Source organism: Podarcis pityusensis (genome assembly GCF_964106645.2).
Source record: "Podarcis pityusensis genome assembly, chromosome: 12".
Lineage (NCBI taxonomy): Eukaryota > Metazoa > Chordata > Lepidosauria > Squamata > Lacertidae > Podarcis > Podarcis pityusensis.
In genome coordinates, this window is record NC_138037.1 from 34359837 (window position 1) to 34374313 (window position 14477).

Consider the following 14477-nt stretch of genomic DNA (forward strand, 5'->3'; position numbering starts at 1 on the left):
ATTCACAAAGGAGCTGAAGACTCAACTATTGAATAAAAGTATCAACTGACATTCACATTTTTCATCCTTCATTGCAGTGATATTAACACCATTCACGAAGGAATTGGAGACAAGCTCAGCATAATAATGCAGAATTTAAGCACATTTTTGACGGGCATTATCATAGGATTTGTGCACGGATGGAAGCTGACCCTGGTTATCTTGTCTGTTAGCCCGCTTCTCGTTGTATCTGGGGGTTTGTGGTCATATGTAAGTTGCTTGAGCTGCTACAAACGAGAATTCTCCTTATGTGCGCAACAAAGGGGGGTGAAGAATCGAAGGAAAGAAGGATAAAATGAAAACCTGCATGGGGGGGGGGGTGGCATGGGAACTCTTAAAAGACTGTGCCCCATTAATCTGGCATAACTTGGTGCCAAGAAACTGTTCCAGTCATGTTAAGAATTCTTATTAACCATTTTTAGGAGAGAGAGAGTGTGGTTAGAAAGTTGGACATAGACCAGAGAGATTGGGCTTAAGTTGCTGTGTGATCATAAATCTTGCGGGGGAAGTTTGGGCAAACCATTTTCTCTCAGCCTGACCTATAGCAGGGTCCATGTATACCATTCAGGGGTCCTGAGAGGAAGGCGTGGGATAAGTACATAATAATGAATAATAAATCTACCCAACCCACATCTGAGCCTCCTGTAATTACTGCTAATTGATAAGGCACATATGCCTTATAACTGGAGATTCCATTTTTTTTTTTTTTTTAAATGATATTTATTAAGATTTTCAAAAATACAGAAAGTAAAGATTAAAATACATTCAAAGCCTTATTTTCATACATCCACTTTCCGGGACTCCCCCCTTCCCCCACCCCTACCATATTCTCCTTTCATATTGTTGGCTCCACAAGCTCTCAGTTCTAATTGAAACTTAATTTGTTTAGACCATTATTCGAATTTAAAATTTATACACTCCTCATCAATACCCCTAATGAAAGACAAAAGTTCTCTCCCCAGGGCCCACCCCATTTTCATTCCACAATTTCCCTTTTTTTAATGATAAGGACACCCCACACAATAGAAATATAAGAAATAAGAAATAAAAAGTATAATAGATGAGAAAGAGCTAATTCAAAAAAAAAAAAAAGTTGACAAACCTTTGGATTTTAGTTCTCCCCCCCCCCTGTCCCCGGTTTAATTTCCCCCTGACCACCAAACCATGTTATCTGCCTGGAATTCTTAAAGTCCATAAATCACCTATTTCCCCCAACTCCTTGCTGGCTTTTTCTTTTTATAATTATTTTTTAAAACATTTAACTTCAAATCTTTAATAAAACTCCCCCCATTGTTCTTTCCAAGTTGTAGTCCAGTTTCCTCTTGTTCCGCTGCTGAAACGTTCTAATTCAGAAGTTTAGTAACTCTGCAGGGATTATTGTTATTCAGGAACAAAAACTTGCGTTCAGTCCCTTCCTTTCTTCAATAGAAAATTCTATTGTCTCCTTTAGCTGAACACCCTGTAGACAAAATATTATTTCCGTTTTGCAGCTTTCCCAGAAGATAACCAGTCCTGTAAAATTCCAATGGTATTTTTCCACTTACGACCATCTTTGTAATGTCCCGAAATTCCTCTAGGGGGATTGTTGTAACTTTGTTTTCTCTAGTCCAAAAGTCCGATTGTTATCCATGTTTTCGCCATTTTGTATCCAAGTTTTAACGGGTTATAGCAAATTGTAACAAATTTAACCAGCAAAGTTCTCATAATAAAATCCTCTCTGCTTTCCGACTTTGACAGCTACTTTGACAGCTGTCAAAATCTCCGACTCTTTTCACCAGGCTCTCTCTTCAATCACCCCGGTTCCCGGGGGGGGGGGTTACATTTCCCTTCTCCCTCAATTCTTCCTCCAGCACAGTTCTTGTAGTTCCCCATCGTGGAATTCTTAGTTTTTGTCAGCAATACAAGTCTTTTTGGACCTTGGTTTCCCCATCCTTGTTTTGGAAGGTTTACAATAGGGAGGGGGACTGACTTCCTTTTTGGATCCCCCCCCCGCTCGTGTCCAATCCGAAAAAAAAAAATTCTTTTTTTTCTCCTTTTGAACCCGGTTTCCAAATTACTCACGGGTTATTGTTAAGAAGTCCGAATTTTCAATGGAAGAAGTCAGCGCTCTCCACCGGATGGCATGCGGCTTCGCTCGGCAGGGATAGCAGAGGACTCAAAGCACCACGCTTCTCCCCGGCACCCGATCCGTAGCCTTTAAAAAGGCTCCTTCACGAGTCGGGAGGGCGCTAGCGGTGCCAGCCGAGTCTCCATGTCCACGGCCCCCGTGGCCGTGGTTTTTAAGGGTCCCCGCATCGCCGGTGCGGTAGGACCCAGCCCCTGCCAAGCAAGCTCCCTCCGGAGCTCGGAGGGAGTCCGCCATTCGGCGATGGCGCCAACCCGGAAGTCCTATAATTGGAGATTCCAATGACTATAATTAAATAGCTATGGAAAGGAACTGGACAGATACGGCCTCATTTCCCCACACAAAGATGTAGCTGAATTCATTGTTTTAAAGAAAAGCAGCAACCTTTTTAGCACAAACATTTTTTAAAATAAATTTTATTAATGTTTGAAAGAAACTGTACAAAGTTTAATATCAAATACTGTTTTTAATCAAAAATAAAATAATCTAAAAACATAAACCAGGAGGGGGGAAGGGAAAGAAAGAAAAAAGAAAAGGGAAGGGAAAAGAGAACTTCTTATTCTTCGTCTGTCAGCCTTACATAGAAAATTATTCAAAACATCCACTCCAAGATAACACCCAACAATTCAGCTTTCTATAAAAGCAATATTTTCTTCGATCCTCAAACCCAGATATCATAAGTTCATATTCTTTTTCACTCAAAAAATCTATAAGGAGTTTCTAGTCTTTCAGCACATACATTTTTAAAGTAGTATTTTAGTCATTTTGCTAAAACCCATATAATCAGCTTTATTATATAATCAAGAGAAGTCTCTCATGCAAGAGAACTGTCTGCACAAGTAACCCAGTTTGTTGGTGCAAAACAGGTGAGGAACCTAAGGCCTAGGGCCTAATGCAGCCCTCTGGGGCTTTCTCTGGGCCTTGGGACTCTGCCCAGGCTCCTCGCCTCACCACTCTGCTCCTTGACCACCTCAAGTGTTTCTGCATGCCTGGAAAGTGCCCTTGAACTATACTTATGCATCTTGCTTGCCTGGGTGAAGAGAGTTTTGCAGGATCTGTTGCTCACTTTTGCCTCTGGCATGCAGCCCTGCCGATGGTTGCCTATAAGACAATGCAGTCCATGGGCTAAAACATGTTCCTTACTCTGGTGTAAACCAGGGGTCATTCAGAGCTAGAATTGAAATACTGCCTATGAATAAAAGACCCGTCCCCATTTCCTGTCACATAGATAGTTCTATGAGTTTATTGGGTTGTTCTGTGAAACAACTTCATTTTTCGTTTCATTTTTTACATATTCCAGCTCCTGTCGGTGTTGACTACTAAAGAACTGTCAGCCTATGCTAAGGCAGGTGCTGTGGCAGAAGAAATATTGTCGGCCATCAGGACCGTTGTTGCTTTTAATGGGCAGGCGAAAGCTACAGCCAGGTAAGGCCGCTTCTAACAATAAGCGTAATTGGAAAGCTATTTAGAAGGTACATTTGTTCCTTCTCTGAAGAAGCTGAAACAGGCGTTCTTTGAGAGCATTAGAGATCAGCAACTGAAAGCATCCCTCCAGATTAGTGTAGAACCCAACGTGTGTATTGTTGCGCATGTTCAGGTGGAGATCAAGCTATAATTCTGCCCATCCAACATGGCTGATGGAAACAGGTTTGTAAGCCAGTGTGAACTATGTTCTTCGAACGTCTGCCTTCAACCAAGGGGCATCACAGGATGAAACATGCCTGCTTTTCTCACAACATTTCTTGTTAAAACAGTGGGTTACACCTTCAGATAGGAAAAATCCAGTGTGGTTCTAGCAGCCTCAGAAGATTTAAGCAGTATGGGGTTTGTTTGTAGAGATAAATGGCAATGAGTACTTGCCTGTATGGAAGCAGAACTGAGTGGGAAATACCTTAAATAATCACATTTGGCGGTTTGTTTTCAGGTATGATGCAAACCTAGAGGACGCTAGGGTTGTTGGAATGAAAAAGAGCATCACCACCAATGTCTCTATGGGTGTCTCCCAGTTTTTCATATATGGATGCTATGCACTTGCCTTTTGGTATGGAACCAAGCTCACACTGGAGGAGGAAGAAAATTACAACATCGGGAAAGTATTAATTGTAAGTCAGTTGTCCTGCTGAATGCAGACTTAAAAAAAAAAGATCTCTGAACCAGGGGCAAACGAAGGCGTCGTGACACCCCGGGCGGGGCGTCGCTACGTAGGGCGCATGTGCGGCGTTGTTACGTAGGAAGCATGCACCGCACGTAGCAATGCCGCACATGCGCTGTACATAGCCGTTTGCCGCCAGCACCGGGATCCTCTGCTCGCGGCTGCAGCCATGAACGGAGGATCCTCCACATGTGGCTGCGGCATGGCTGCTCACGCCGCCACGATCACCCGCGGGGTGCCTTCTTGTCACTGCACCCAAGCCATGAAACCCAGGGGGCAGTCCCCTCCCCCCCCCCCCCCGTTGTGACGCCACTGCTCTGAACTTATAAGTAGAGGCTGCATTGGAGATTTGAGCCCAACCCACAGAAGCCTTGCTACCTGGTTCTGCACATATTATCTTGATCTGCAGATCAGTATATGCAGTAATGGACTTCGTATCAAACTGGTGCTGTGTGGATACTGGAAGCAGTAATTTCCAACATTCACGGTGACCAAAGTTTGTTAAAGTGTATATGTATGTGCCATTGGACAAGGACATTAGGGCAGAAGTCTAGTACTCTTCTCTTGGCTTAGTTCAACATCATCATTTATTTATTCAACTTATACACTGTCCTATAATTGGAGGTCTCAGGATTGTTCACAACAATACTACAACACAAAAAACCAAACCAAACGCAATAACCCAATAAACCCATTGCAACCTAAAGAGGGAATACCATTAAGCCCAGAATCTAACATTACCTAGCTAAATCTCTCTGTGTATGAACCTGATCTACCATACAATATGCATCATTTGACCTGTTTTCTTGTCGATGCAGATAACATCCAACAAGGCAATCTGTGCACAAAATACTACTCAGCACTAATTTCCTCCCTGTAGTGGCACCTCTTGATAAAATAATCGAGATAGAGGTGCCTCTATAAGAGCTAAGTCAATCAACCGCTCCACCTGTTTGCAGAAATAACCATACTATGCACTCTTAGAATCACAGAATTGTAGAGATGGAAGGGAACGCAAGGGTCATCTTGTCCAACCCCCTTGCAATGCAGGAATCCTTTTGCCCAGCGTGGGTTTTGAACCCATGGCCCTGAGTTCAAGTCTCTTGCTCTACAGACTGAACAATTCAACTGCTCTTTCCATTGGACACAATACAGTAGCTAGACTACATAGGAGGTTTTTAATAGCTGAAGAAACTTAAGAGAGGGGAGAAATGTTTGTAAAAGTGTTTCTGCTGTAAACAAAATTTAAAAGTCATGTTAACTTGGAGGTAAGTTGCATGTGTTCAGTGAGGTTTACTTCCAGGCATAGAATTGCAGTTGTAATTGTTGTTGTGGTACTGCATTAACTGATGGCAAATCCCTAGTTTTCAAATGTTAATTATTTCAACCATTTCCTCACTGTAGGTGTTCTTTTCTGTGATTGTTGGCGCATTTTCCATTGGACAAGCCTCCCCAAATTTGGAGAGTGTGGCCAATGCTCGAGGAGCAGCCTATGAAGTCTTTAGTATTATCAGGAAGGTATTTATTGACTGGGATGTATAATATGACTGCTGTAATCATCTAATTAACTAATTACCTTAGTATCACACAGGCTCTTATAGAAGGTTATGAATTATCCTAAGCCATTTCTTGAATCAGCATTGCACATATGGGAAAAATTGGATTTTAAAACAAACAAACTCATTAGTATCCCTTTATATATAGTTATGGCTTTAAAACAGAAAAATGCAACCAGTTTGGACGACATGTGGGATAACAAGATTTAATGATGTGTTTACAGATGGATTGTGGGCAACTATAGCACTGAGAAATTCTCAGGACTCGAGAAACGCAATGGTCAGCAAGGCAGCTCAGGTAGGGTGGCATTGCTGGCTCAACCTTCCCAATGCCAAGCATCACTGCTGATTTCTGAGAGAGAGGAGTGGGACACAGGGAACTCAGCAGCAATATACGGTAACACTTCTGCTGCTGTGCTGAGCTCCTTGCCCCTTTCAGGAACTGGCAGCAACACTCAGCACCGGGAAGGAAAGTGAGCAACAGCATTCTACATTTGCCGCCTTCTTGCTGCTCACTGCAATTTGTATAGCCAAGCTTCCTGGAAGAACCTCAAATTGGCTTACACAATAGGGTAGTTCATAAAAAACTTTTTTTAAAAAAATGCCTGCTCCAAAGGTCTTATCTTACTACACTAGGGATTATATAGCTGTATCTGAAATTTCATGCATATCGGTTAATATCTTGACCCTCCTCCACGAAAATAGCTGTTTACTTGGCTGTTTTCCTATGTCGTGAAGGCTGAAATTTCAATTCAGTGCAGCAGGGTCAAGATATTAACTGATATGCATGAAATATAATTCCTAGTGTAGTAAGATAAGACCTTTGGAGCAGGCATTTTTTTTTAAAAAAAAAGTTTTTTATGAACCGCCCTATTACACAATTATCACAAAATACAGCTTTTATCTTCACAACAGCCCTTTGGGGTAGGCCAGGCTGAGAGAAAATGACTGGCCCAAGGTCAGCCAGTGAGCTTTGTGGCCAAGTGAGGATTTGAACATGGGCCTCCCCAGTCTTAATTCAGAACTCTAACCACTACACCATGCTAACAAGAAAGGAGTCACCTCAGCCTTGTGCTTCAGCCCACAAATAATCATTCCTCAGGTAAAAGGTAAAGGTAAAGGGACCCCTGACCATTAGGTCCAGTCGTGGCCGACTCTGGGGTTGCGGTGCTCATCTCGCTTTATTGGCCAAGGGAGCCGGTGTACAGCTTCCGGGTCATGTGGCCAGCATGATTAAGCCACTTCTGACGAACCAGAGCAGCACACGGAAACGCCATTTACCTTCCCGCCAGAGCGGTACCTATTTATCTACTTGCACTTTGACGTGCTTTCGACTTGCTAGGTTGGCAGGAGCAGGGACCGAGCAATGGGAGCTCACCCCGTCTCAGGGATTCGAACCGCCAGCCTTCTGATCGGCAAGTCCTAGGCTCTGTGGTTTAACCCACAGCGCCACCCGTGTCCCTTCATTCCTCAGGAGCACTCATATATTTATTTATGAGGTGTTAAAATAAAGTAGCTGCAGCAAACTGGCTTTTTCGCTACTTTATTTTCCATAAGTATATTATGCAAGTTGTGATCTTTGAACTTCATTGTGAATACTGTTCCCCACCATCTGAAATGGCAGTTCTGGTTTCCAGAAATACAGCCCTTTTGGAAGAGAAGAGAGTCGTGCAGTATTTTAAAGAGTGAAATGGCCTGTTTGTTTATCATTAGACATAAAATGAAGAACGTGCCTGTGTTATGCCACAGTTACAGAAATGTATCTTACTCTCAATTTCCTTTCCAGCCGCGCCCCATAGATAGCAGTTCCAGTGAGGGGTTCAAGCCAGACAAACTGCGAGGAGAGATTGAATTCAAAGACATCTGTTTCAGCTATCCCTCAAGGCCTGATACTCAAGTAAGCTTTTCTTTTTTCTTTTTCCCCCTCTTTTGGGTTGTTTCGGGTATTTAAGGAAATGTGCATTAAGATTTACTGCGTGTTCAAATAAGTGCTGATAGGTTTTGTTAAAATATATCACTAGGATTGCTGTTGTTTAACAAAATAAAAATATCAGCAACTAAATCAGGTGCTTGCATTCAGAACACAGCATGTGTTTTTGAGATACAGCAACCATGTCTCTGTTAACATGTTTCATTTTTAGGGTGTTGTTCATCGATCAAATCACCCTGAAGGCTTCTGTGATCTCTGGGTTGTTGTTGTTTTATTTCATTGTGTTTTAAATGTTTAAATGTTTGTGAATAATTCCAGATTCTCAAAGGTCTGAGCTTAAAAATCCAGCCTGGGAAAACTATTGCTCTTGTCGGTTCCAGTGGTTGTGGGAAAAGTACCACAATTCAGCTATTGCAGAGATTCTACGATCCCGCTGAAGGAGAGGTATGTTTTGAAGGAACCATAGCTGTTCAATTTTCAGTGTCAGCAGTTGCAGCTTGCTGTATGAAAAAGCACTGAAATATTTGGTTGGAAGTCATTGCTGTAAGAGATTCATCTGTGCTTTTGCCACTGTGTTAAGTAATCCCATTTTAAATACTTTCACTAAATTTAAGAGCAATTCTTAGTCTGTGCTTCCTGCTTCTGGTCATTTAGTTTACATATTATTTCAACAGAATAAAAATGGTCTCAAATGATTCCCCCCCCAAAAAAAAATAGTATTAACATTTTCATTTATATATATTATACACATATATATACATGACTATATTTTTGATATTATACTCTACACAGATAATATTTTTGTTAAAATTAATCTTAGAAATTCTCTGAATTATTTGATTATTTGGCCTTCCTTTACTTGACGTTCTTCTTTGCCCAAATCTGTTGTGCCCTTATATGAAGCTGGTTCCTTCCCTCAATCTTTGACATTTACTCTTTCTGCTGTCTGATCTCCATCTTTAGTTTTGGGCCATGAATTTGGATTATTTTCCATCTTTGAAAATGTCAACTTAAGATTCCCTTCCATCTCATGCAGCTCTTCAATAGTTTTAACTGTCAGGCATTGTCCTTATTGAAAGTCTAAACAGAATGCCCCATCGTTATTTAATTTTTTTATTCCTTAATTGATATCTTAGAAATTTAAACTCCCTATGTTTAGTAAGAACATCAGGATGGATATAGATAATATTTCAATATCATGGCCTTCGGTTGATAATTTTTCACCCACCTAGTTAGAAAGGTTAATGGCCCCTTATTCTCATAAGCTAATAAACTTGACCATAATGTAACTTGGGAAATATTCTCCATATTTGGCTAGCACCCAGCCTGAATGCTACCTTTATATTATTGGATCAGAGCTGATCTAATTATATATATATTGTGCTAAATGTTCATTTAAGAAAGCTACCACGTTCCTTCTCTGCAAGCCTACCAGGACCCCTCTAAGTTTTGAATTTCTCCTGCATATTTCTTGCTGAAGTTATTCTAAATTGTCTCTGGCTTTATCTAATCCCACTTCCAACTCCCAATTTGTAGTTTTTGCTTTTCTTAGCAATGCCTTGACCTCTTTTTATTTTGTTGCCCTTTTTTTACCTTCATGACCTACTGTAGTCTCAAGTCAATATACAGTATACAACTCTTATTGAAACTAATTGCCTAAATACAAAAAGTTCATATTAAGAAGGTTCATAAGATTTGGCCAGGGCAAGTCTGTATGTACGTATGTGTCAACATTTTAGCTTGCTTTTCCCTTAATGAAATAGGCTGCATTCAAGCAATCATAGTAAGATATGAACAAACCTCATTTCCCCTCTTCACCCTCCCTTTGCAATTGAGTAAACAAACCCAGAAGTCATCTGTTATGCTCGAACCAGGAAGCTGTGGTCAGTGGTTTCCAAACCAGACTGGATCTGAAGCCAACTTTAAATCATAGTTTCATATCCATACTTCTTTAAAAGCAAATAACCACAGTTTTGTGGTTCAGATGTAATGGAAAACTATAGCTTACTGAAGTATATTTATCCCTGCATCATCCGTAAAGTTAGAAGTTATCTAAGAAAGTTTATCTGAATGTAGCTATTAACTAAGCCCGTTTAAAAACCTGCTTTTGTGACCTCTTACAAATTGCTACATCTTTATCCCAGATAACCATAGATGGACATGATATCCGGACACTCAATCTCAAGTGGATGAGAGAAAACATTGGCATTGTAAGCCAGGAACCCGTATTGTTTGCTACTACAATAGCAGGCAACATCCGCTACGGCAGAGAGGATGTTACTGATGCTGACATTGAGCAAGCAGCAAAAGAAGCTAATGCTTATGACTTCATATCCAAACTTCCTGATGTGAGTACCTGAACTGTCATATTCTCTGTTACGATCTGGAGAACTTCGTTCCTACATGTGCAAGGATTTACACGTGTCAGCTTTTAAACTACAGTCATACCTTGGATCTCAAACGCCTTGACTCCCGAACAAATCGGCTCCTGAACAATTGAAACCTGGAAGTGAGTGTTCCGTCTGCTGCGTCTTCCGATTGGCTGCAGGACGTTCCTGCAGCCAATTGGAAGCCGCGCCTTGGTTTTTTAACAGTTTTGGGAGTCAAACAGATTCCCGGAACGCATTCTGTTCGAGAACCAAGGTACGACTGTACAGTGGTACCTCTGGTTGCGAACAGGATCCGTTCCAGAGCCCTGTTCGCAACCTGAACAGAATGCAACCCACATCTGCACACGCGCGGGTTGTGATTCGCCGTTTCTGCGCATGCACATGATCTCATTTTGCGCGTCTGCGCATGCACAAGCTGCAAAACCCAGAAGTAATTGTTTCCGGTACTTCCGGGTCGCCGTGGTACACAACCTGAAAAGACGTAACCTGAACCGAACGTAACAAGAGGTATGACTGTATTGCTAATTGTTTTTCACTCCAGTAGATGGACAAAGAATTTTTCTTTTTTAAAACAACAACATAGCTGTACATCTGGCTGTGGGGGGCGGGGGCACTGGAGTGAGTGGAAATGCCCCTCTGCTCAGCTCTGAAGCTAAACTGGCCTCCTGTCACCAGTCCAAAACAGGGCATTTGGGGGGAAAACCAAGTCAGTCCAGGAACCACTCTTGCTGCCATCGCATGATCGAGCCCAACCATTGGCAGTTTAATCTTGAGTCTTGGCGGGCTGTCCTGCACTGCAGTGTGGTTGTCCGGGGAATTTACAATGGCTGGCTGCTGGGAGGTGATTCCTCACTACTCTGGGAATGGAGGGTAGCCCGCGAGGGGCCACAACCACTGCCCACCTAGAGCCGGGTAAGCTCTGTGGTTAATCATTGAGATGGCTCCAGTCAACCAATCCTTTGCTTCCTTTTGATAACAGAAAAACTTATTCTTAGCAAATGGCATATTCAGTCTTACAGGACACACTGGTGAATCAAATGTGAATAGCTAACCAAATTATTTAGACTGCTCACACAAATGAAGAAACCCGTTTTATTACTGGAGTGCCAATATAGCACTTTCGCCCCTTCTTCTCTCCATTGGGAAAGTTTCCAGGTATTGTTAGCTAAATCTGTCCCTGATATAAAGGTAAAGGGACCCCTGACCATTAGGTCCAGTCGCGGACGACTCTGGGGTTGCGGCGCTCATCTCACTTTATTGGCCAAGGGAGCTTCCAGGTCATGTGGCCAGCATGACTAGGCTGCTTCTGGCGAACCAGAGCAGTGTACGGAAACGCCGTTTGCCTTCCCGCCAGAACGATACCTATTTATCTACTTGCACTTCATGCTTTCGAACTGCTAGGTTGGCAGGAGCAGGGACCGAGCAATGGGAGCTCACCCCGTCACAGGGATTCGAACCACCAACCTTCTGATTGGCAAGCCCTAGGCTCAGTGGTTTAACCCACAGCGCCACCCGCGTCCCAGATATTTACAGATAAATCTGTTATTAGCACCATCTCTGCTGCAAGTAATAAGTCCTTATGCTCATGAGCAGGGGTCAGCAAACTTTTTCAGCAGGGGGCCAGTCCACTGTCCCTCAGACCTTGTGTGGGGCTGGACTATATTTTGAAGGGGGGGAGAATGAATTCCTATGCCCCACAAATAACCCAGAGATGCATTTCAAATAAAAGGACACATTCTACTAATGTAAAAACACACTGATTCCCGGACCGTCCACGGGCCGGATTTAGAAGGCGATTGGGCTGGTTCCGGCCCCTGGGCCTTAGTTTGCTTACCCATGCTCATGAGGTATGATACCCTGAAAACAGAAACGAAAGCTCCTTTGCTGAACGTTACTGAATGTTTTGTGTTTGGCTGTAGAGTGTTACTTCTACGCAGCATCGCCTTTTCTTGTTTGTAACTAAGAGTGGAAACTCTAATGTGATTCAGTCTGATTTCTGAGCTTTGAATTTCCCAGAAATTTGACACCATGGTTGGTGAAAGGGGAGCTCAGCTGAGTGGAGGACAGAAACAACGTATAGCAATTGCTCGTGCCCTAGCCAGGAACCCCAAGATCCTGTTGCTGGATGAAGCTACCTCTGCTCTGGATAATCAAAGTGAATCCATAGTGCAAGCAGCACTTGATAAGGTAAATAGTCTGTTATCATAGAATCGTAGAGTTGGAAGGGACCCTGAGGATCATCTAGTCCAACCCCCTGCAATGCAGAAATATTAAGCTGTCCCATAGGGGGATCAAACCTGCAACCTTGGTGCTATCAGCACCACAATTTAACCAACTGAGCTATAGTTTAAAAACTGAAGTTCCTTGAGGCATCTCCTATGCCAGTTAGAGTTTGGCCTTAAGAATATGCCTTAACCCTTGAAAAATATTATTTAGACAGAGCTTCCAAACCTGAGATTCTTTTGCCAACCAGCTTTTACTTATATGTTTAGTGTTTTTATTATACTGTGTTTTTAGGTTGTATAGCACCTTGGATTCCCCACCCCCTTATGGGTGATTTTAAAATATTTAAATAAAAACAAACAAAAATGCAAGATGCCAAAGCAGTGAGACTTGGTGTACTGTAGTGTTAACCATGTTAATTTAGCCAACACTGAGATGATAATGTGAAATCTGTAAAGGAAATGCTAAATCGGTTGAGGAAACAGCAATAATGATATGTCTAATCATGGGCTGAAAATACATTGAAAGGAAATCAAATGTGAGAGATGAATTATAACTAAAAAATCTAGTTAAATATAAGAGGTGATTAATAGAATTGTTGGATGTATGTTATTGGTAGTAAATAAATAATCTCTGGGACGCTCCTTTTAGACATTCTGTGTGCAGATGTCAGATGAACAAAGTTTCTTGTGTATACCGTATTTTTCGCTCTGTAAGACGCACCAGACCACAAGACACACCCAGTTTTTGGAGGAGGAAAACAAGGGGAAAAAATTCTGAATCTCAGAAGCCAGAACAGCAAGAGGGATCGCTGCGCAGTGAAAGCAGCAATCCCTTTTGCTATTCTGGCTTCTGGGATAGCTGCTCAGCCTGCATTCGCTCCATAAGACACACACTTCCCCTTACTTTTTAGGAGGGAAAAAGAGAGTCTTATAGAGCAAAAAATACTGTATGTTTCTTGTGTTTGTGTATACAAAAATGTTTGCCTTCCACCCTTTTTCCCCCCCTCAAGGCCAGAACTGGGCGAACCACCATTGTGATTGCTCACAGACTCTCCACCATCAGGACAGCCGACATTATTGCTGGCTTTGAGAAAGGTGTCGTTGTTGAACAGGGGACCCATGACGAGCTCATGGCACATAAGGGAGTCTACTATGCACTTGTAATGCAGCAGGTAATGAGCCATCGTGGCCCATTTTACACATAAAGCTAAACCCATGGGCCAGCATAATGGGAACTCAGAGAAAGAGAAGAGGTTGGACCAGGTGAAGCATGGAAGTATGCAGGGCTTTGTGGCAGGTGGGTGAGAGACTAGAGATCCTTTTCACAGAGTTAAGAGTGTTGGGAAAGATGGCAGGTTGCCAAAGAAGCGAAACCATTACAATGGACCACTTTTGTATGGTTTGTATCATGCTACTGCACCTACCATTTGGGTTTGCCTTTTCACCCAATTATATTCCCTGTGTTGAGTGAAGGTGCTTGAAACAGCTAAGCATTCACGCTTGGTGGGCACAGCAGTGGTGGTTAAAAGCTAATTTGCACACAAATGGGGATACTCAAGAGAAACAACACATGTTTGTCTTTGCCAAATGTTGTTTGCTTCTCTAGTGTAACATAACAAAGAATTCATATATATCAGGGATGGCTAACCCATGACCTATGGGTCGTATCAGGTCATGCAAGAGGTTTTTTGAAGAGAGGGCCCAGACCCTCCCCATTGTCTTTTTTTAAAATGGAAGTTAGTTAGTTAGTTTTAGTTAGTTATTTCCTGCCCTTCACACTTACAACCATACAAAATAAGGTGGGTCCTGAAAACCTATGCCTCAAATGCTGAAAGCCACTGTAATGCCACAATACTAAAATGTTTCTTGTGGCACCCCAAATGTCCATTTTTCATAATAATAATAATAATCCTACCCCCCCTTCTTTACTGATGATTCCCGTGAGTCCCCTGCTGTGATTCTGTGATGCTCAGAATACCCCACAAAAATTGTTGCTAAAAAAACCAACCCAGTCATTTGGCCATGCCAACTTTGACATAGGGCCCCAGAAAGTTGACCAT

The 14477-nt window shown here is 42.3% G+C and overlaps 1 protein-coding gene across 5 annotated transcripts in view; it reads left to right on the plus strand.

The window, feature by feature from the left end:
* The window catches only part of ABCB5 (ATP binding cassette subfamily B member 5), a 49957-nt gene that overhangs the window by 19995 nt on the left and 15485 nt on the right, over positions 1-14477 (plus strand). For all 5 annotated transcript variants that reach the window (XM_080974583.1, XM_080974582.1, XM_080974584.1 and 2 more), the window contains 9 exons: positions 78-249; positions 3465-3589; positions 4089-4266; positions 5721-5834; positions 7659-7769; positions 8121-8246; positions 9947-10150; positions 12209-12379; positions 13428-13589. In XM_080974583.1, the coding sequence (XP_080830709.1) occupies positions 78-249; positions 3465-3589; positions 4089-4266; positions 5721-5834; positions 7659-7769; positions 8121-8246; positions 9947-10150; positions 12209-12379; positions 13428-13589 (1363 nt within the window). The remainder of the gene's footprint in view (positions 1-77; positions 250-3464; positions 3590-4088; positions 4267-5720; positions 5835-7658; positions 7770-8120; positions 8247-9946; positions 10151-12208; positions 12380-13427; positions 13590-14477) is intronic.